Genomic DNA, 23,348 nt, shown 5'->3' on the forward strand with positions numbered 1-23,348 from the left:
AGTTTATCAGTTGGCCCTGAGAGAATATAGTCTTCCTGTGTCAGCTCTTCAAATATTTGAGGAGAGAAACCATTACAACTTAAGCCGAGTGCACTGAAACATTTCTCAGACTGGAGGGTTTAAAGTCTCAGGTCATAATAGAGGTATTATCCAGAAATGGACATGCTGTTCAAAATATGGTCTGACCACATTAGAATAAAAAGGTTCACATGTTCTGTGTACATTTTTCTTAACACAACTTGAGATTGCACTTACATCCTGGGCATTCTAATTCTTTTTGTATCAGGAAATAAAGAAGGTGATTTTTTTTTAAATAGCTTCCTTTATTAAATGTTTGATTTAAATGTCTTTATCTTAATTGATTGTTGCATAGAATGAACTATTGCTCTGAGCATTTTATTTCCCCTGTTGCTTAATCATGGAATACACTGCGGCTCTTGGCAAGAATGAGAATATCGGTCTTCTTGATTCTGTTGCTGTCTGATTCCATTGCTGTGTCATCTTGAGCATCGCCAGCCCTCAGGTATAGCAGTCCTCTCCTTTGTCACCAGGTCATCCCGCTCTTCCTACATGGATGAGGACTGTGACTCTCTGGCCCTCTGTGATCCCATGCAGAGGATAAACTGTGACATTGACAGCCTGCCCGAGAGCTGCTTCGACAGCGGCTTGTCTACCCTGAGAGATTCCAATGAGTATGACTCGGAGGTGGAGTATAAGCACCAGAGGGGATTCCAGAGGTCACACGGCACACAGGAGAGCTCTGGGGGTGATGCTTCAGACACAGACGTAAGCCCCAAAGTCATTTCTCTCCTAGGCCTGATCTTCCATAGAAATACGTATCTCACCCTGTTTGACCTTTATCTGTCATGGGCATTGTTTTAAAGGTTATACACGTGAAACATAGTTGGGAGAATGTTTCTCCCTATCAAGTTAGGGAGAACTCTCACAGATTTCCTTTTGCAGCCACTCTGTTTCATAATAGCATTGACTGTTGATTCAGCAGCATATGTTTCTTCTTTTTATTTCATGATGTATATGTGTAATGAAAGACTTTGGTTTTTAACGGCTGACTTTAAAAAAACAAAACAAAACAGGTTCCTGATATAAGGGATGAAGAGACGTATGGCTCAGAAGGCGTGGCTTCCATCCTGGACTGGAAGCCGCAGGAGTCTGCTAGTGAAGGAAGTGTCATCAGCTCCTTGAGAAAGCCCATCTCAGCACTTGCACCACAGGTACGCGGTTTCAGAGACACTTTTATTCATGAACACTGTTCATCTTCATGCCACATAACTTAGTAGGAGAAAGCTGGCACTACCTTTGTCACTCACTGTGGCTTCCTTCCCCTAGACAGACATGGTGGATGATAACCATAAATCTTCCAGCTCACAGAAGGCTTACAAGATTGTGCTGGCTGGGGACGCTGCAGTAGGAAAGTCAAGTTTGCTCATGAGACTTTGCAAGAATGAATTTCGAGGAAACACAAGTGCCACTCTGGGTACGGTTCCTTTTTCAGTGGATCATGGGAAAATGACCTTCTTTAGGCTGATTCTATTTTCGTTAGGGATTATATACAGACACACAGATCTCTCTCTTTCTCTCTCTCTGTGTAATATGTATATAGGTAGAGGTGTGTGTGTGTGCACACGCACTTGCACACACACGTGTCCTTCTCTATAGACTAGCCCTCTGTTTTGGCTAAGGCCTAAATTTGGGAGAGGAAGACTAGCAAAGGACTGAGGTATCTGCTTACCCAGTGAGATCAACCAAACAAAGTTTAGAGCCAGAGATGACAGATTCATTTATTCAGCAAGCATATCCTGCATCCTGCTGTGAGCCACATACTGTTGTAGGCACTACAGATACACAATAAACAAAGTCGACTAAATCCCAGCCCACAATGAGGGAAATGGATGAAAAACACATTTTAAAAAATGAGGTTTGGGAGAGGTGCACTTTTACACAGGGTGCCCAGGGAAAGCCTTTTTGATCAGGTGTCGTTTGATGTTGATAAAGTGAGCTTACCGATAGCCAGTTTGTCATTAAGGTCAAAATCATAGCCGGGTGTATGTTCCCTCCCCTCCTTCACAACAGAATACATGAGTAATACCTCTCAGAACAAGGAAAAAATAGTGTCCTCATTTCCCAAATTTGCATAGTAATCAGTAAAAGGAATTGAAAGAAGATATGCAAATTATCATTTACTTTTCTTCCTTATCTAAAGAGTTCTTATTTTGATAACCAGAAACCTTAGAACAGATTACCTTCTTCACAATGGATGTCTTTCTAAATTTATGGTTCTCTGTTACACCTTTCAAGACAACAAAGCTGAAGGTTCACTTCAATTTGACTCATGAGAAGCCTACAATATTTGGTTCGGTTCCTAGAGAGCCTGGCATATATATACATCGTATACACGTACTTATATATATATATACATCACACATGTATATACCTGTATATATACATATGCATAGGCACATTTATGTGCATGCACACACACAGATATAACTGAGTCCATCTAATTATGTGGACACATAAAACACAGATTTTCCTGTTGTCCATAGATTAGACCCTTCCCCAAGTCAGCCAGCCTGCAGTAAGCATCTGCACGCACTTGTGTGTCTGACTTATAATTAGCACGTAAAGGTCACTGTCCTTGAAGGCCAGGTTCATTCCTCTCTGTCTTGCTGAACTTTGGCTTATTGGCTTTTGTCTCATCCTAAAGAGGGCTTGAAAGTAAAAACCAATGGAATTATTTACATCGTGTTCTCCATGTTCTCCTATATTCCTTTTCAGGAGTTGATTTTCAAATGAAAACTCTCATTGTAGACGGAGAGCGAACAGTACTGCAGCTCTGGGATACCGCTGGCCAGGAGAGGCAAGTGCTTTCCATAATACTTTGGATTCTGCTGAGTTGCACAGACAAGCCTTGTAGGATACTTGGTGGGTTTTGTACTCATATAATTCTGATAGAGCACGTTAGAATTTCAAGAATGCTTGTTTTTTCCCACATCCTTTCCTCCTTTGCTGATCCATCAGTCGTGTGAAGAGGATCTTTAAGCTTCCTTTGAATTGGTGAGCCACTGATAAAAAGAGAGTGCCCTATTCTAAGGAGAAATTTTCGGTGAGGCGGCATTCCTGAACGTGGCAACAGTGTGAGGAGCTGCATAGCTGGGGCACCACATAAGATGGAGAGGAGGACCTGTCAGATCCCCGGTTCAAGGGCAGGGACACAGACCATTGATAAATAGCAGACTCGCATCTGGCCACAGACAGTACCCTGTCTTTCTTTCACTGCTGATGGCCAGAGCATCAAGCATATGTTTTAATCATATCTAACTCTTAGGGAACAGACTGTATCCGATTGTGCACCAAACAAGCATGGGGGTACCTGCTGACCTCTGTAACCAGGCACCATTCAGGGTGTTCAGATTCAACGGTGAACAGGTGGACACAGACACCTGCCCACATGGTATTTTCTAGTAGCATTTGAAAAATATGTGTGGTTAACATAGCTATTTAAGATCCTGTAAAATACTGCACTCGGTTTAGGACAGATAGGGTGAGGTGTTGCTCTTCCCCTGGTGAGCCCCCAACACCCTGTGTGTGCCCTGTGGTGTTCCACATGGTTAGTTCTTCTACCACCCACCCACAATATTCCCTACCCACCAGCCAAAAAATAATTTTTCTCCGACGTGCCTCTCCTTCCGTCCTTCACACACACCCTTCTATGTCCCACAGCTGGGTTCTGGTAGCGTGTTGCTGAGGCTGAAATTTTTAGAAATTATGATCTCAACCTTGTCCTGGCTATGCTCTGGGGTATGTAGACTTCTTGGGATTATTTGGTGGAGAAAATAATTGGCTTTTCTAAATCACTAGCCCAGATTCTTATCCTGTTACCTTTCACCAGGTCATTCTAGGCCTCGGGGATGACTATTTCACAGTAATAGGTTGCCATTAGATTCTTCTCAATTGGGGCTTGTTTTAAAAGGTGAGGGGAAAAAGTGAGCATAAAGGAGATGAAGTATGAGGCAGCACCAAACTGACTGACTGATTAGAACCATTACGTGCTATTCTCTTTTCCAGATTCAGAAGTATTGCCAAGTCTTATTTCAGAAGAGCAGATGGTGTTTTGCTGCTGTATGACGTTACGTGTGAGAAAAGCTTTCTTAATGTACGAGAATGGGTAGATATGATTGAGGTAAGAATTCAAAACAGAGAACCAAAAAATTACATAGGAGACCTACAGGCTGTCTCGGGAAATGCTGTTTCTCTTCTTTGTCGAAACGAACTCAATTACAAACCCCTGATCCAGGCTCTCAGGAAGAACTGGATGTGAGAAGTGGGGTTCCCAATGGCACTTGGCAGTACTGGCCTCCTCCTCAGTAGCTGGGCAAGTTCCCACAGAGCTGAGGACACTACTAAAGTGAGCTTCTGGGGCGGGGAAGGGGGGGAAACTCCTGGGTTTTCTTTTTTTTTTTTTTTTTTTTGCGGTAAGCGGGCCTCTCACTGCTGTGGCCTCTCCTGCTGTGGAGCACAGGCTCCGGACGCGCAGGCTCAGCGGCCATGGCTCACGGGCCCAGCCGCTCCGCGGCACGTGGGATCTTCCCGGACCGGACCGTGTCCCCTGCATTGGCAGGCGGACTCTCAACCACTGCGCCACCAGGGAAGCCCTGTCTTCATTTTTAAAGGATGGTTTTTCTGACTCTATAATTATTTGCTGACTTTGTTATACAGCAGAAACTAACACAACATTGTAAAGCAATTATACTCCAATAAAGATGTTAAAAAAAAAAAAAAAAGAATCCATACCTAAACACATCATGGTTGAATTGCTAAAAGTCAAAACAAAGAGAAAATGTTGAAAGCAAGAGAAAAATCACTCATTGTGTACAGAGGAACCACAATACAATAATGACATCAGAAACGAGTCCAAAAGGCAGTGAAGTGGCATAATTTCATTGTTTTTGAGGCTCATTTCTTGATGCTGTATCAGGTGTGGTACCAAAGTGGATGAGCACCTGGATGTTTTTAGGCACCACAAAGAGTCATTTCTCAGTGAGGGCTGCTGCTTCGCTTGTTTAGGAGCTATAAACCTGTTTTTCTAGTCAGGTTGTCTTCTATTCTCATAGCCTGCTCAGGGGGATGTGTCCTTACTGACCCCTTCGTTTTACAGATAGGGAAATGGAGGCAGAAACAGGAAGAGACTGCCTGATTTCATGCAGCCGGCGAGTGGCCAGGTGGTGGGAGGGACAGAGTCTCAAACTTAACTCTGCCTCTCACATCTTACATTCTGCCAGCCAGCTCCTCTATGAATGCCGGGACAGACAGTGCAACAGTATGCATATGCTGATTTTGGGAGCATTATCCTGAGAATCTGTTAATCTGAGTGACTGCTCCTTGACTCTTCACAGGAAAAATGTTGACATTTAGGGCCTTCTGATTTTGCTTTTGTTGTAAGCCAGATAGCAGCGAGTGTGGAACTCTGAGACTCCATTTTTGTCCCATTATAGCTGAGGGAATATTTGTGTGTTTTGTACCTGTGATAATGAAGTTGACTTGTAATCACCACTGTTTGGAGTGAAAATTATAGAAAATTATGTGGGCACTACAGCCAAATGTAATTCTGGGGTCGCGCCTCTTGAGTTTGGTATTAGTTTGTATAGTGGCAAGGGTGATAGAGTCAGTTTGGACCACCCCTGGCCCTTACAACGTCTTATTTAACCTCTCTGAATTTCAGTGTTCTAATGTGGAAATGGGAAGGTTTGGCTCCTTTTAGAGATATTCTGAGGTTTAAAGATATTGTCTGTACATCATGTGGCCTATAAGGGGCACTCAGAAAGGGTAGCTGTTGTCAACATCAACCTCATAACTTGTCCAGTGTTTCATGTATGCACAATTTCTTTCTTTTCTTCATGGTAGGATGCAGCCCATAACAGCATTCCTATCATGTTGGTAGGAAACAAGGCTGATCTTCGTGATGCTGCTGAAGCGGAAGGACAAAAATGTGTCCCAGGGTACTTTGGAGAAAAACTGGCCATGGTAAGAGTAAGAGTGGGTCCAAATTGGGAGGGACCTTTCACTTCTGTCTACATTTGCTGAAGAGGCTGTTTGACAAACTCCACTCTGTTTGATAAGTCTTCTGTCCCTATACAGGCAGAACTCCCAGTGGCCCCTATCCGTCCCATGAATGTAAATAATTACACCAAGAGTTAAATCCCTTGTGGAGGTAAAACAATCACATGATCATTTTCCCCCACTGCGTACCAGTGACAAAGAGGATGCAAAATTATCGTGTCTTCCTCCTCACTCTTCCCCAGTTCCTGGAATCCTTCTCTAGTCCTGGAACCTAGGTAGAGGAAGAAGAATGGGTGTCCTGTTTTGAAAAGATGGGTTTGGTTCCAGAGGGTCACTGTGCCAAGGGGCAGCAGATGGTGCAGTGTGTCACCTGGGTAAAGGGGTGAAGAGAATTGGAAGACTCATTCTTTCCTCTAAGATTTGTAGTCAGTTGGAATAGTATAAAATTATTTTTGGCTATGCATTTGTACAAAGGATGGACCTCATTTCTGTCCAGATTATTATTGTGGGCAGTGTTTATTCTCTCATTATTATCATTGTGTCAGAATGCTATGTGGCCCTCTTATGACTTGTCTTACCCAAATAAGGAACCAGATGCTCCTTAGGTCAAATATGAAGTTCTTATCATAACAGTCCGATCTGACATTGCCATCATTGTTGTCTGTCATCAGCATGAAAGGACTGCTCCATAACATATACATGTGAACTTTAAAAAGAAGTTTCCATTCCACTATTCTAAGTTGGAATTGTTCCTTTTTTTAAATTTTAGAGCTGTGAGCCAAATATGATAAACATCAAAACTAGGCAGTGAAACACAGAAGAGATCCATTCAACACATATTTAATTGTATCCACCATGTGAAAAAGCACTTCACTGTGAGCTGAGCAAAGGGTAGAGAACAAAGGAAACCGTCCTTGTCCTCACGTAGTTTACTGTCTGGGGGAGACAGATGTTAAACCCACGAAATCCACATATTCCCCTAGAGAGCTCATAATTCCTGGCCACAAGCCAATTTTATTCCCTCCCCCACAGTTTCTCAGATCTCCCAAGGTTTGCTTATTTATTATGCATCTCATGTCCTGCACCCTCCTGCATCCTCAAAGGCCATCTCTATTTCACCCTATAACATCCTGGCTATGACATTCAGCAGCAGCACTACCCATTTCTACTAGAAATACATTCATTTGGGGTATTTTTTAGATTTTCTATGGATTTGGGGGCTCATGGGTAAAGGTTTCACGGTAGTCTTTCCCCATTGTTTGGTTCTTCCTTCTCTCCCTGCTCCGGAGCACCCATCACATCTTGCCCATATCCCACACAGGACCGTGTTGCCCACACCCAGCCCCACAGCGCACATAATTCTCCTTTCCTAAAGGAAACTGTCTCCAGCTGTTAGACAAAGACACCCAAAAATAACCTCATCACTTACACCTGCGGCAAGTGCTATGCTGGAAAAATACATGCCTCAAGAGGTTTTACAGTAGGAAGACCTAATACCAACTTTTCAGAGTTAGAAAACAATCTTAACTTCAAGGGAGGATTACCTAAAAATCTAGAAGGTAGGTAAAAGTCAGCCTGGGGAAAGGGTTACTAGGGATATAGGATAACCTAGGTAGTGGTAACAGCAGGTGAAAAGGTCCTGAGGTGGGAGGGAATTTGGAGTGTTGGGGAAATAGAGGGACGGCCAGGGTAACATGAGCACTGTGAGTGAGGGAGAGTGGTGGCAGGTAAAACTGGGAGGTTGGCTGGGGCCACGTACAAGCTAGGCCTTGTCGGCCAGGTAAGCATTCCAACATTGCTTGAGAGGGATGGGAAGCATCGAAAGGTCTGAAGCAGGAGAGTGATATGATCAGTGATTGTATGTATAACCACTGGGAGGTTAAGTAATAGACTAGAAAATGTCCATTGGTTTTAGCAACACAGAGGCTGCTGAATCTGGACAGGAAAAGATGATAGATTGAAGGGGGGGCGGGATGTGTGTTAGCTGCCAGCCAAAAGGAGACATATACTTGATGGACATTTAATTCCTAAGTGGTTACCTTAAGCTATCATTTTTCTCTCTCTCAAATTATTTGATAGAGAACATTTGGTAGTATGTGTGACACTTGGATATAAGAGCCTTAAACCATGAAATTTTGTATTGTGGGATTTTTTTTTTTTTGGATGCAAAATAAAAATCCTCTGACTAGGAACTGTTCCTGGAATAAGTAGACTCAAACCTATTTTTTTTTTAAAGTCTTGAAACTCAATCCAATTTCTTAACTATTAGTTTTAGCATACTCAACAGGGCAATATTTTTATTTTATTGGTTTTAAAAGCGAACATTCCAGGAAACCTAATCAAAGCCTTCATTTAATGGTATGTATATGTTTTTTACAGACCTATGGGGCATTATTTTGTGAAACAAGCGCCAAAGATGGTTCCAATATAGTGGAAGCTGTTCTCCACCTTACTCGGTAAAGTTTTGCCTTATATTTGGAAAACTGGATGTAGGATTGAATTTTCACTTAGCTGTTGTATGTGTCAAATTTCTTGACCATAATGTGAATCTACATGGGAAAACACTGTCTTGTCTTTCAGTAGTGGTTGGAGAAACAAACACAGTTTTTATAAAAAACTGGTATGCTGCTTGTTCACTGTGAACATTGGCAAAATACCTCTACTGCTAAACAAAGCAGGTGCATCTGAGGTGTCACTGACATTTCTGCAAAATGTCCCCACAAAGCTAATAGTTGATGTGTGTGAATCACTTCTAGGAACCAGATTTTAAACACAAGAGACTATTATGAATATAACTATCTATTATATTATGACATTTTCCAAGGTAAAGGAAAAAGAACTCAACAAAACAAATTGTATATCATGCCAGTTGGAAGCACTTTGTTTACATTATTACCCAGGTAATTATTAAGCTAAGGCAATGGTGTTAATAATAAATAACATTTTGGGATGTGGATTAGAATGAAAATTGCATCATTGAGGAACTTGGTTTTAACTGTATTTTAATCCTTGCAGTATTCTTAGGAAATAACAATGTTTTCTGCTGGATTTACTTCTTCTGCCTAGTTTTCTGCCACAGATGAAAAAATGATTCTTTGCTGATCTAAAGGGATTCAATACGCCCCCAAAAAAGAAAGAAGAAATATTTTAAAAATGCGCATTAACAAAATCCAGCCAATGATCCTTAATTGCTGACAAAGCAAAAACATAATTTTAGGCATGTAGAGATTTGTGAGATCATTTGTGAGATTCTGATTTTATAAGAATCTTAACTTTAGTACAGTAAGGGGCTCCATGCTACCTTAGCTTCAGGCAGGGAGTGCTGAATTGCTGCCTGGGCTGAGCAGGAAAGGATGCTGCAGGCCAGGCCCTCCGCATGGCTGCTGGCTTCTGCCCAGCACGTTGGAGGACTGTAGTGTCAGGAGGCTCAAAGTCCAACCTTAAATCTACCCCGAACAGCTGTGGAGTCTTGACTAAGTCCCTGTCTTCCTTTAGGCATCTCTAATCTGTACAATGAGGGAAGGGGCTAAAGAAAATGATCCCTAAGGCCCCTTCTAGTTCTGACAGTCTATGATTCCATATATAGTAATAGCCTGGACTCTACTGAATAACATAATCACTATTTAACGCAGAATTGTCTTGTGGGGTCATATTACAGTTAAATGACTCCAAATTGCCCCGGTCACACCCAGAGTGCAGAATCGATCCTCTTTATTATATAATAAAGATAGGAGAGCCAACGACGGCCTTTTCCCCTGGTGCTCCTGCTGGCATGTTGGGCCAGCCCAGCAGCCTCCCTGTTTACAGTGTAGCTTCTTTACTTAAAACACCTGTGTGGGACTTCCCTGGTGGCGCAGTGGTTGAGAGTACGCCTGCCGATGCAGGGGACACGGGTTTGTGCCCCGGTCCGGGAAGATCCCACATGCCGCGGAGCAGCTGGGCCCGTGAGCCATGGCCGCTGAGCCTGCGCGTCTGGAGCCTGTGCTCCGCAATGGGAGAGGCCACAGCAGTGAGAGGCCCGCGTACCGCAAAAAAAAAAAAAAAAACCTGTGTGCAGGAGCATTCTGATAACAAGGTCACTTCTTGTGAATCACTTATCAAGGAGCTTTTTAAATTGTTGCTATTGCATTATGGGCTGGTTTGAGGCCTCTAGGTTAGTTATGTTAACAATGTGTTAAACAGGAAAATTAAAAATAAACCAAACATGTAAAGACTTTAATTTGCTTTATACTGTGTCATCAGATTGCTTATCAAAATACCCAAGTCTTAAATAAAAATGGTATCATTTCCACAAGTGAAATTACCACTTTAAAAAGTTTTACAGCTTTCAGAATGTCATGTGTAATAGTAACTCCCCTTCAAACCATGTTATGTCATAAAACTTGAACTAGAACATTTTATGGGTTTGCACTGTCTGAAACAGTATTTGTTTTTGAAGGAAGGCCATAAATGTTTGGTTAACAACCTGAACTCCTCTGCTTTTTCTTGGAAAACCCTGTCTATCCCAGGAAAAGTTTCTCCTAGAAATGCAGTTTCCCTGTAGGGCTGATAGACATTCATTCCAACCATTGTCCACTGGTAAGTAAATCTGCCATCACTAGAGCCACAGGCTTTAAACATTTTTCAATAGATTCAAGTACAACAGGCATTAAACTGGTCAATGGCCTAAAATTTGAGAAAAACACGAAAAGCTCGGGCTGATGTATCAGTTCAGCGCCATTGCTGAGCCCATTGGGGATAAATCTGTCCATAAGATTTGAGTCATTTAAAATGCAGTTGTTAAGTATACGGCAGTTTGGGGTGAGGTAATTTAATTTTCCCAGCCTTAAACCTGTTTTAGATGTTTGGAATTATACCTTCCTGATTTCCTTAAAGTGGGAGATGCTTGCATCTTTGGTAGATTAAAGAAACTGAAGGCCAGGTGAACAATATGGGTACCTATCTTTTCTCCCTTAATATTTGCTTTCAGTGTTCAGTAATGTCTGCATTATTATCATTTCTGCTCAGTATGAAAGCCCTGTAGAGATATCAGGTTACGTAAGATAGGCTGTGCAATTTAACATTAGAGAAAAAAAGAAAACAAAATACATGACCAGGCAGCCATATGATATGTAACTTACAGAGGCCTTTTAGACTTTCCAGAAGGGAGAGATGTGAGTTGTCTTGTGAAGATGCTATGTTTACTAAACCCATTGTACAGATAAAAAAATTGAAAATTAGAATGCTTCATCAGCTTGCTCAAAGTGACACAGTACTAAATGGCAAAATTGGGACTTTTCACTACTCTGAATCTCTGGCTTGCCTTTTAAATGTTGGTAATCTCAGGATTCTATTCTGCACTCTCTTCCTCTTACTCTTTCTCTCTCTGCCTAATGTCTTCCACCACCATGGTTTCTAGAACTATGTCTAGAAGGTGACTTCTAATTTCTGTATTTTTAACTCCCATCTGTTTTTTAAATTCCACAACTATATTCCCACCCACCAACAAATGAAAATTCCATAGGCATGACTGATCCAACATAGCTAAACCCTAACGTGCTCATTTTTCTTTAAAATTGTTCCTTATTCTATACTCCGGTTCTCAGGAAACTACTAACATTATAATTCAAAAAGAGTAACCTAGAGTCAGTCTTCACTCCTTCCTCCTTCTTCATCATCTGCCTCTAGTGGGTTCGGGGGCCCTACTGATTCAGTGACCTCTCTGCAATCTTCCTTCAATCCCTCCCCCGCCGCACCCTGCTCTGCTTCAGGCTTCAAGATTTCCTACCCCGTTTAGTGCAGGAGGGACCTAAGTTTCTGCCTCAGAGTTTCTCCAGCATCAGTTCATCCTCCACCCTGTAATCAGGGTAATCTCTGTAAATAAAAATCCAATTAAGACCTTCTTGCTTGCACCCCTACCTACAGCATAGAGTCCAGCCTCCTTAGGAAGTGGCTAATGGTCCCCCAGAGCCCAGTTCACCTACCTTTCTATTTGCATCTCTTATCTTACTTCCCAAATGAATGATAATCTATGGACACAGCAAACTTTGCTTCCGGTCAAAGCCAAGTTCTTTTATGCCTCTTTGCCTCTATACATGCTATTCCCTGCACCTGGAATCTCTCTTTCTCATTAAATGACAGTGAATTCCTATCCCACCAAGAGGTCGGCTCCACTGTGCTTGTGTGTTAGCGGCTCTCGGGGACCTGGTAATGATTTATTTAGAAGACATCTGGCTTTCTCTCAAAGCTCACTAGTTGAGAGGGACTTCCCTGGTAGTCCAGTGGTTAATACTCCATATTCCCAATGCAGGGGGCCCAGGTTCGATCCCTGGTCAGGGAACTAGATCCCGCATGCCACAACTAAAGATCCTGCATGCTGCAACTAAAAACATCCCGCATGCTGCAACTAAAGATACCCTACGCCACAAGGAAGATCCCATGTGCCACAACTAAGACCCGGCACAGCCAAATTTAAAAAAAAAAAAAAAAATTTACAATTAAAGAAAAAGCTCACTAGTTGAGGATCCCAGAGTTTGACATAAATCGGACATTTGTTGAATGACCAAATGGTCAAGATTTTGCATTTGGAAGTTGTACTAGTTTTCTATTGTCACTGTAACAGATTCCTACTAGCCTAGTGCTTTAAGCAATAAAAATAATAGTTCTGGAGGTCAGAAGTCTGAACCAAGTCTTACAGGGTGTTATGGGGTTGAACTGTGTATCCTCCTTCTTTTCCTGAGTCTTTATTTCTTATCTGTGAAGGGAAGACATTGATGCTCACCTGTTACCTGTCAGCATGTGTGTGTGTGTATTAAATAAGGACTATGTGAAAACATGTAACATAGCATTTATTAACTGGTCTCCAGCAAGAACCAGTTTCCCTTTTGTTTCCTACTCACAGTGCAGTGGTTTTCAAAGGTTAACACATATCAGCTCCTTTTGGGGCTGTGCTGACCAGTTTAGTAGCCACTAGCCACCTGAAGTGTGACTAATCCAAGCTGAGATGTGCTGGATGTATATTAAATAAATACTGGGTTTTGAAGACAGTATAAAAATTGTATTCAGACTATACTACAAAGCTACAGTAATCAAGATAGTATGGTACTGGCACAAAAACAGAAATACAGATCAATGGAACAGGATAGAAAGCCCAGAGATAAACCCATGCACATATGGTCACCTTATCTTTGATAAAGGAGGCAGGAATGTACAGTGGAGAAAGGACAGCCTCTTCAATAAGTGCTGCTGGGAAAACTGGACAGGTACATCTAAAACTATGAGATTAGATCACTCCCTAACACCATACACAAAAATAAGCTCAAAATGGATTAAAGACCTAAATGTAAGGGCAGAAACTATCAAACTCTTAGAGGAAAACATAGGCAGGACACTCTATGACATAAATCACAGCAAGATCCTTTTTGACCCACCTCCTAGAGAAATGGAAATAAAAACAAAAATAAACAAATGGGACCTAATGAAACTTCAAAGCTTTTGCACAGCAAAGGAAGCCATAAACAAGACCAAAAGACAACCCTCAGAATGGGAGAAAATATTTGCAAATGAAGCAACTGACAAAGGATTAACCTCCAAAATTTATAAGCAGCTCATGCAGCTTAATAACAAAAAAGCAAACAACCCAATCCAAAAATAGGCAGAAGACCTAAATAGACATTTCTCCAAAGAAGATATACAGACTGCCAACAAACACATGAAAGAATGCTCAACATCACTAATCATTAGAGAAATGCAAATCAAAACTACAACGAGATATCATCTCACACCAGTCAGAATGGCCATCATCAAAAAATCTATAAACAATAAATGCTGGAGAGGGTGTGGAGAAAAGGGAACCCTCTTGCACTGTTGGTGGGAATGTTAATTGGTACAGCCACTGTGGAGAACAGTATGGAGGTTCCTTAAAAAACTACAAATAGAACTACCATATGACCCAGCAATCCCACTACTGGGCATATACCCTAAGAAAACCATAATTCAAAAAGAGTCATGTACCAAAATGTTCATTGCAGCTCTATTTACAATAGCCCGGAGATGGAAACAACCTAAGTGTCCATCATCGGATGAATGGATAACGAAGATGTGGCACATATATACAATGGAATATTACTCAGCCATAAAAAGAAACGAAATTGAGCTATTTGTAATGAGGTGGATAGACCTAGAGTCTGTCATACAGAGTGAAGTAAGTCAGAAAGAGAGAGACAAATACCGTATGCTAACACATATATATGGAATTTAAGAAAAAAAAATGTCATGAAGAACCTAGGGGTAAAACACGAATAAAGACACAGACCTACTAGAGAATGGACTTGAGGATATGGGGAGGGGGAAGGGTAAGCTGTGACAAAGCGAGAGAGAGGCATGGACATATATACACTACCAAACGTAAGGTAGATAGCTAGTGGGAAGCAGCCGCATAGCACAGGGGGATCAGCTCGGTGCTTTGTGACCGCCTGGAGGGGTGGGATAGGGAGGGTGGGAGGGAGGGAGATGCAAGAGGGAAGAGATACGGGAACACATGTATATATATATAACTGATTCATTTTGTTGTAAAGCAGAAACTAACACACCATTGTAAAGCAATTATACTCCAATACAGATGTTAAAAAAAATTGTAAAATAGCTCATTAATATTTTTATTGGTAACATGCTAAAATGATATTTTTGTAGTACTGAGTTAAACAATATATGTTAATAAAATTAATTTCACCTATTTCTCTTTACATTTTTTACTGTGGCTGCTAAAGAATTTTAAATTACATACGTGAATTACATTCTATTTCTATTGAACAGCGTTGCTGTGCTGGGAACATGCCAATTCCCAGGATCTACTGCTTTGTAACAAGCCACCCAAAATGTAGTCGCCTAGAACAAGACCACTTTTTATTTTCTGAAATTACCAGAAGTGACTGGATCTCACTGGAGGGTCCGTGACTGCTCTCCCTTGGGCGTCTCATGCATTTGCGGTCGTGGACACCGCTGTGGCTCAGTCTGATGTCTGCGGCCAGGGGGCTCCTCCCTGTGGCATCTCAGCCCCCTGGACCTCTCTGCTGCCCTCTCTCCAGTGAGGAACACTGGGCTTCGTAAATGGCAGCTCAAAATGGTCAGGCCTTATTAATGCCTGGCTTGGAAGTTTTAGCACCCCATTTCCTCGCCATTCTATTGGTCTGAGCAGTCAGAGCTGGTGCTGACCATGGGGGAGTGACACAAGCTTCACCACTTAATGGGGGGCACCAGACACTGACAGCAGAGGCGGAACTCTTGGGGGTTGTCTTGGGGACAAGCTGTCACACTCTCCTTACCCCCAGAGTTTGCCATTCAGCTTGTCTAAGGTGGGACTTCAGGATGTGTGTATTTCACAAGCATCCCCAGGGATAGGAGACTTCCCTAGGGGGCTTTCATAAGATCATGGAGATCTTTGGTCCAGTGTTGCCTCTAGCAGTTATTTCTAAAAGAAATTTAGGAAGAGGCAAAAGGAAGACATTTTTTCTGGATTTTAACCATCTGTTGTTATCTCCACGATCTTGTATAATTACAGAATGGTTATAAAGTCATCATTGCTTTTGTTAATGTTAAGCATTAGCTGGGGGTGGGAGCCAGGTTCCAGAGTCCTAAGGAGTGACCTGTGCGTGTGCAGACTATAAGCCATGCAAAACCACAGGAGAGAGCAAGAGTAGTCTGTGTGTGTGCATGTGAGTGTGTGCACATGTGTATACGCACCTGGGCGTGTGTGTGTGTGTGTGTGTGTGTGTGTGCATGCATGAGTGTGTGGCCTGGTACTGAGAATGTGAGCACTGGAGCCCACCTGTGTGGCCACTTCTCCAGCTGTGTAACCTAAGGGAAATTTCTTAACTTTTTTTTTGCCTTTGTTTCCTCACATAAAATGGGGCACAACAAAATCATATAGTTGTTGTGAGGATTAAATAGGTCAACACCTACAAAGCACTTAGAACACTGTCTGGATGGCACACAGCAAGTGCTCAGCAGTGCTCTTTTATTTCTACAGAGTTGTTTATGGTTCAGTTTAATACCTCAGTAATCTCCTTTCTCTCTGTGTGTCTCTCTCTCCCTCCAGGGAAGTGAAAAAAAGAACTGATGAGGATGACAGCAAATCCATTACCAATCTGAGTGGGACCAGTTCCAAAAAGTCAACCCAGATGAAGAATTGTTGCAATGGTTAAATCCAAAAGATCCTTGGCCCACGAAGCCTTCATTCCCAGAGTACTGAATGTATGTGACTTCTCTGCTTCCTACATGGAGTGGTACGTCCTACAGGCCCTGTCGTATGGAGAGTTACAGTGTGGGAAATCTGAACTGTGTTCTCAGGTCCCTCCAGAACCTCGGCTCTTTTTTGCTATGTTTCAATGAGTGATTTGGGCCCCCTGGTTAAATATACCTGTCTTATCCTTACAAAGTCTTAACAGATAATGTGTAAATGTTTTTAAAGCGGTTAAATAAATTTAAAAAAAAGCACATGCTCAGATCAAAGCTATAGAAGAAATTCACATAATTAAGTTCATGTGGTAAATAACCTATGACATTTACTTCCAATATTCAATACTAGAAAACTAATAATAGGGGGTTACCATCCTAGCTTTGCTGTAAACTAGCCTTGTGGTCTCAGACATGCTGCCCACCCACATTAGATCCATTTCCTCATCTGTAAACAAGCAGCTTAGCCTTTCAGGCCTCGGCCCTCTCAACTCGTAGCTGTTTAAGGAGTGAGAAGGAGAGCATGATGGCCCACAGTTAATAAGGACTCTGCTCCTCTGTACTTTTTAAATATTGGGGTATTAATTTTTCTCACTTCTTGTACAAGAACAGAATTTGAGAAAAAATGGTAATATTTTAAGCTCCAGTGGAGACAGAAAAATCTATTTTTTATGTATAAAGAAAGAAAACAAAATAGTTGTTTTGGGGGACAAAAATAGTTTGTATATACAAGAGGGTAGTTTTTAATCTCAGAATACTTATAAAGTCAATGGTTTGAGTTCACTGTTAAAAATTCTAATGAAAAAATATAAAGCTACATGCAACTGAAAATACAATGCCCAGGAAAGTTGTCACACTTCACTTAAAAAAAAAAAACACCAGCAAGAGACTGCCAGGGGCTGGTAAAAGGGAGGAATTGAGAGTGACTACTAATGGGTCTATATGGTTGCTTTGCGGGATGATGAGAATGTTCTGGAATTATATTGTGGTAATGTTGCACAACTTGGTGAATATACTAAACCTCACTAAACTGTATACTTTAAATGGTGAATTTTATGGTATGTGAATTATATCTCATTCAAAAAATACACTAGTATTGATTTAACATTTTGCCGAATGAAAATATGCATGCTCAAACCTCCCCATGGTTTACCCATGGTTTAAGAGTATAATCTCCAGAAAAACGCAAATCCCCTAACTCCCTGGTTGCCAGCATTCTCCTCCTTAAATAATGAACAGTGAAAGAAATGTTATGTGTAGTTTTGGAAAATCACCGCTTTTGAAGAGGAGTTGTGGTTAGGGTACAGGTAACTCAGAGTCCTTGGTTTCAGGTGATTAGGGACTCATCCTCACCAACAGCCTGATAGGTTTTGCCCTCCTAGAAGCTGTACTGCCTCCCAGACTTCCCCACTGAAATGTCTCCAAAAGCCAAAGGAGTCAGTACCTGACCCCAGGGTGGGTCAGCAAGGCATGCTCTTTGGTTTTTGGTTTTGGTTTTCAGTGGCCTGAACCAGCTAAGTTATTCCCAACTAGCGTCTTGAACTTACCTCTGTTCATAGGTCCAGGCCCCAAGTAGCCTGCTGAAAAAACTTAAATAATAGCTCTTATTTATTGTAATTCATAAGCTAAAAACATCCCTCTTGTAGAATTAAAACAATTCTATTTATGATTTTTATGATCATGTTAGCACACAGAGATTATAATTAGCCACAACGTCCGTTTAGCTTTTCAAAGCGTGCCTTCTCTGTACTGGTGAGATCTAGTTGGGTTTGTTTTTTGTTTTTTTTTACTGGAAAGTTGGTTCTGTCCTCAACAACTCTACCATGGATTCCTGTTTTCTGGTTTTTTTGGTCCCAGGAGAAAAAAAAAGTTTACATTTTTTACCAAAAAGAATGCCTTGCTGGTGGGGAATTGTCAAACTGAAACAGGGAGGGATGGTTATTTTTGTGCCATGGTGTGATGAAAGTTTTGCCACTGCTGTTTGCCTAGGTGGCATCTATGGAGCCTAGGTTAGAATAGACCTGACACCTATGTGTTGATATATGGTACTCAAGTTTAGGTGTTTGGTGCAATTGCACAAAACTGTGTTAGTATACATGTTATTGTGTTGTCTTTATTTATTTTCCCACAAAGTGTCTATATTTGTCTTACAATCTGTATATAATAGTATACCTTTGATACAGAAGTATTATCTTGGTCTTTGCTTCTGGGTTGTACAGCCAGTGCACCCAAATTGATTAGATTACATAGGTGCCTGTGATAAACAAAGCAATCATCTTTAACTAATTGAACCTGAATAGATATTTTTGCAACAAAATCCAAATTAGAGACTTATAGCTCCATTAGAGACTTATAGCTCCGGTTAGCAATCTTGTTTAAAGAAAAGCTACTTATAGCTCTTTCAGTTGCCTTGCTAGGAAACCAAGATTATTACTAACATTTGACTTTGTGAAGGTGTTCTCAAATTTAGAGTATATTTTTGGTAAGAACAAAAATAGCTAATGTCTTTAACTTGAACTTAATTTGCTACACTTGCATAGTTCTATGCAAGTGACTCACTCAATTTTTTTCTTGGAGAGCTTTAAATCACAATTAACTAAACTAATCTTTTTTATGTATCCTGACACAATGGATATATTTTAAATTTTTGTCATGGAAAAGAACATTGACTAATGGAGACATTTTTTCACTGTAACTTTTAGCCTCAATGCATTTTCATATTTATTTTTTTTCCACTTGCTGCTTTATATGACATATGTGAATTATGATTATTTTAATTACTAAATGTGATTTTGATTAAGCCACAACGTAACACCTCTTGCTGAAGATTAAAATTGAGTTTAAAGATATTTATTTTTCATATTTGTACGTGATCACTTCAAGTCACGTTTTTTGTGGATTTTTATTGTATATGTTGTATGAGAAATTTCATATGTATAATTAAGGCTCTGGATCTGAATAATATTTTTATAATTTTGATTTACATGGTTTACATTTCATGGTATCGTCTATATTTCTTTACTGTTTATTTCTCTTCAAACCATTAATAATTATCCCATAAAGTGTAATTTTTATAGCAATGCAAATGTCTAAGGAGCTACAAATATTTTTTCTACATCATAATTCAATAAAGCTGCTTCTTTGGCCTTCTGGTGTTTCCTTCGCTTTGTTGCAGGCATCGCTGAAGTATTTTAGCCTACGATGTGCCTACGGAAACCCTGCCTCTAAAACACTGGCCTGGGCAGCTGGCTGGTAGAGAAAAGGATGAACAATGGTGGTGGTGTACTGTGGCCACTCATGACATCTCAGCAGCGGGGCTACAGGTCGACCGCTTGGGTGTGACAGCCAGCAACAGTAAGGCGTTTTGCAGAAAAATTTCAGGACGTGCTCTAGCGTTCTCATGACCTCAGGGTTAGGCCCCTCCCTCTGACACCCCTGCATGGCCCCCCACCCTGCTAGCTAACTCCGCTCATCCTCTCTGCTTTAGTTTAAAACATCACTTGTCCTTCAGGAAGTTTCCCTCTCAACCCCAACCAGGATGAGGTGCCTGCTTTCACAGATAGAGCCCCCTTCCTAACTGTCAGCATCTTATTTGACCCTTCTTATTGTTACTAGACATATCTCCTCTGACTTTTATATCCCTCTTGTCTGTTGCTGCATCCCCTCTGCTATACACAGTGCTTGAATGGAAATCAAAGAATTTAACTGTTTTTAATAAAGGCAGGACTTTGCAGATATTTCTGCAGACACACATACCCCAGAGACATTACATACCAATAATACAAGGACAGTTTATAAATAAGAGGCAACATATTTTGGTGCCACAGTTCTGACTCTCAGGCCACCTGCCTGGGTTTAATAAACCATGGCCTCATTACCTCTACTAGTCGGTAACTGTGAATAAGGGGCTTAATCTTTGTACTTCCCAGCTTTCTTATTGAAATAAAATATAGGGGTGACAACAGTACCTTTTCTCATGGAGTGGTTGTGAGGACTAAATGAGTGTATGTATGAAATGGAAAGTTCTTAGAATAGAATACTTGGCACTTTTGATCACCTCAGTGTTAAAAAAGAAAATTTTGAACACCACTGATCCCATTGGTCTTGCTCACATGGCCTGGGTACTACCATAAATATGACAGAACTCCCAAAATTTACAATTATTGGGGGAATGGGGCATTGTAGAGGATTACTTGAATAAGTTCATTTTACCTCCACGTATATTCTTGGTATTTTCATTAGGCACAAAATTTGGGTAGATCATTATGGATTAGAATTATTCTGTTTAAAGAGTAAATTGATTAAAAGAGAAAGAAATCATTGAGAGAAAAATGAGGCTGACAGTTAGAATGGAAAGTTGTGATGGGAGGTCCTTATAATGTATGCTCTCCATTTATTTACATGGGTGACTGGATGAAGTAGTTGAAAGGACGAAGAATGTACACCAGAGCTCTGACTGGCTTTCAAATCTAATGACGTAAAAATGGTGGTGGGTATGGGTTTTTAAATGGAAACTAACCTTTATACTATGACAAGCCTGTTGACAAGGTATTTCCTGTTTATAGCCAAAAGTCCACAGGATGGGGAATGAATCTCCAGCAAAGCATATTGTTTTGCAAGACTTAAAATAAAAAAATACATCTTTTCTTTCCAGATCTAGACATTACGAGGTTTTCATAGCTGAAATGGAAATAGGGCAACAAATGCTTCAACGTGAATTACAGGTTAAGATAAATTTTTCAAGTGCAAATTTCTAAGAATAATTACCCAGTTTTTAAATTTTTTTCTGCATATCCCAGTTTATTTTGTGATTTATATTTTCTTAAAATGTCTGTAAGAATGGGATTAGTTTTGTAATGCCCTTTAAAACCCGTGACCTCTCAGGCTGGCCAGTTCAGGAAACCATGTTTTCGTGTGGTATTGACATACATTGTTATAAGTCCTTGACTGTCCTTAGGATTGGGCTTTCTGAAAATTTTCTCATCCCAGTTTTCTTTCTGGCACATCTTCCCCTTGCTGGTGCAGGCAGGGTAGAACTCAAGATCTGGAAAAAGATCTCTTCAGAGGAAGTTCTATGAGTTCCCAGTGTACGTTTGGAGTCAAACTCATGCTCTTTAATATTCGCCACAAATATCTTCTCTCTTGATCATTCATTTCAGAAACAGATATATTACTCTTAGATCATAGCCAAAAATTTCTTAACAATGACCCCCTCAGTGCCCTCTGTGATCTGACTCCTACAACTGTCTCCTTCGCTAATTTCAGTTTATGTTTATTGGAGCCTGACTGTTTTATGGGTGCCCACATCGACCGGGGATGCAGAGTGAGTAAGACAGATCTGGAACCGACTGCGTCTGGTGAGGCTGACAACAAACTTGTAAACAAATACAGAAGATCCACATTCTGCTGTTCTGGCCTCCTCCCCCTCTTTCCTCCACTCCCACAGTCCCCAGTCGGGCACAGGAAACTGTCCCTCCGTCAAGCCTTGCTCTCATCCCCTCCACCCTTTACTCAGCTCCACCTCCTGCCTGGAACACCACTCTGGTCTGCTCTCGTCATCTGCTTGCCCAACTCCTGTCTGTCTGCACATCCATTTCAGAGACCACTTCCTCCCAGCATCTCTACCCAACCCTGGGGTCTGAGCTAGAGCCTCTCCCCCTGATTTCTACCTCCCCAGTGCCATCGTAGGCTTTGGTGAGACTGGGCATGTCTCACCAAGATGAGCAGTTCTTGTGTGCCTGGCATGCGGATTGATTTCTGTCCTGCAGCCCTTAGACTTTACTGAGTGGGGTAACCTTTCCCCACTCTGAGTGCACACTTCAGCACCTCATGACTTAAGATTCCTCTAGATCAGGGTCTCAAGGGTTTTTAATGTCACATACTCCTCTGAAGCTGAGAGCCCCTTGATAAATGTTTTTAAAAATTAAACATGCAATACATCGGATTATTAAGGAAACCAATGATACTGAAAGACTGTTCCCAGTCACAAATACCAATATCCTTTGGGGTTTGTTGCTAGCCATTTTATATTAAATGAAATTCTAAATTCCCATCAGAGTTTAGTAAAAAAAAATAAACATGTAATTTTTCCCATTCAAGGTGAAATTAGATTTTTACCCATAGAACCAATGGTCCATGGCCCTAAGTAAGAACCCCCCCTGCCCTGGTGAAGAAGCTGCAAACATGTAATTTTCAGAAGAGAAATTCCCCTAGTAATCAAAACTCCAAGCTTGACTAGTGGTATTATTCCTTCTCCCGATCCAGTTCAGTTCTGCTTCATCCTGGAAGCTCGCGTGGGAGCGGGGATTGGTCCCCCTGCTCTGTCCTACCTACATCCCTGACTACCACTTACGGTGATACACTCCCCTCCATTCCAAGCAAGGGGAGCATGATGTTAACATTTATAGATCTGTTTTATATGTTTAGCAAGGCCAAATCGCACAGAAGAACAAGAATGCTGTGGCCATTTGTTCTTGACCATCAGTGTGCTGAAGTTTAAGGATAAAAATGTGGTCTTTGCAGGAAGTGTAGTATCCACCTCCTGCCTTTATAACTGCAGCTCTGAAACTAGTCTGATTAAATCATCCTCTTATAGCCATGAACATGGGCTGAGGAAGTAGAAAGTTTGAAGATTGATGGATATTGGTTTTAGAAAGCAGAAATAGGTGAATGTTTTCTGGTGAGATGGCCATAGCATTTTTCTCCTCTCTAAAACCCCACTGAACCTAGAATCAAATGGGTTTTCTTTAAAAAGATACAGAGCCACAAAGGCAGAAGACAATAGGAACAAAATAATGAAGCTGGAGAGTGAATGGAAAACTTGGAACGAGTAACAACCTAAGAAAGCTCAATTCTAAGCTAATGGGAAAGCTGAGAGCAATCTAGGTTTACATTCCAATTTTCCCCAAAGGCAGAAGCACGGTACCTCTGGAACTGGGAGTATAGGGAAGTTGGGGTGAAAGTAGTTTGAGAAGCAGTTTTAATCTTAAATATGTTCGCTCATGCTACGCCACTACTACTCTGACCCAAAGTCTGGGATATGTATTTTCTGGAGTAAA

The 23,348-nt window shown here is 41.2% G+C and overlaps 1 protein-coding gene across 3 annotated transcripts in view; it reads left to right on the forward strand.

Annotated features, from left to right (window-relative positions):
* The window catches only part of RASEF (RAS and EF-hand domain containing), a 74,099-nt gene extending 55,264 nt beyond the window's left edge, over positions 1–18,835 (forward strand). Inside the window, exons 10-17 of one of the 3 annotated variants that reach the window (XM_029201789.1) lie at positions 552–786; positions 1,095–1,232; positions 1,348–1,495; positions 2,797–2,878; positions 4,087–4,201; positions 5,923–6,042; positions 8,458–8,534; positions 16,154–16,529. In XM_029201789.1, the coding sequence (XP_029057622.1) occupies positions 552–786; positions 1,095–1,232; positions 1,348–1,495; positions 2,797–2,878; positions 4,087–4,201; positions 5,923–6,042; positions 8,458–8,534; positions 16,154–16,259 (1,021 nt within the window). In that variant the 3' untranslated portion in view covers positions 16,260–16,529. Of the gene's footprint in view, positions 1–551; positions 787–1,094; positions 1,233–1,347; positions 1,496–2,796; positions 4,485–5,922; positions 6,043–8,457; positions 8,535–16,153 lie in introns of those variants that run through there. The other 2 variants (XM_029201790.1, XM_029201791.1) reach the window with 2 other exon arrangements.
* Positions 18,836–23,348: the final 4,513 nt, after the last annotated feature.

This window comes from Monodon monoceros, unplaced genomic scaffold, assembly GCF_005190385.1.
Source record: "Monodon monoceros isolate NGI ecotype Baffin Bay Population unplaced genomic scaffold, NGI_Narwhal_1 Super_Scaffold_5, whole genome shotgun sequence".
NCBI lineage: Eukaryota > Metazoa > Chordata > Mammalia > Artiodactyla > Monodontidae > Monodon > Monodon monoceros.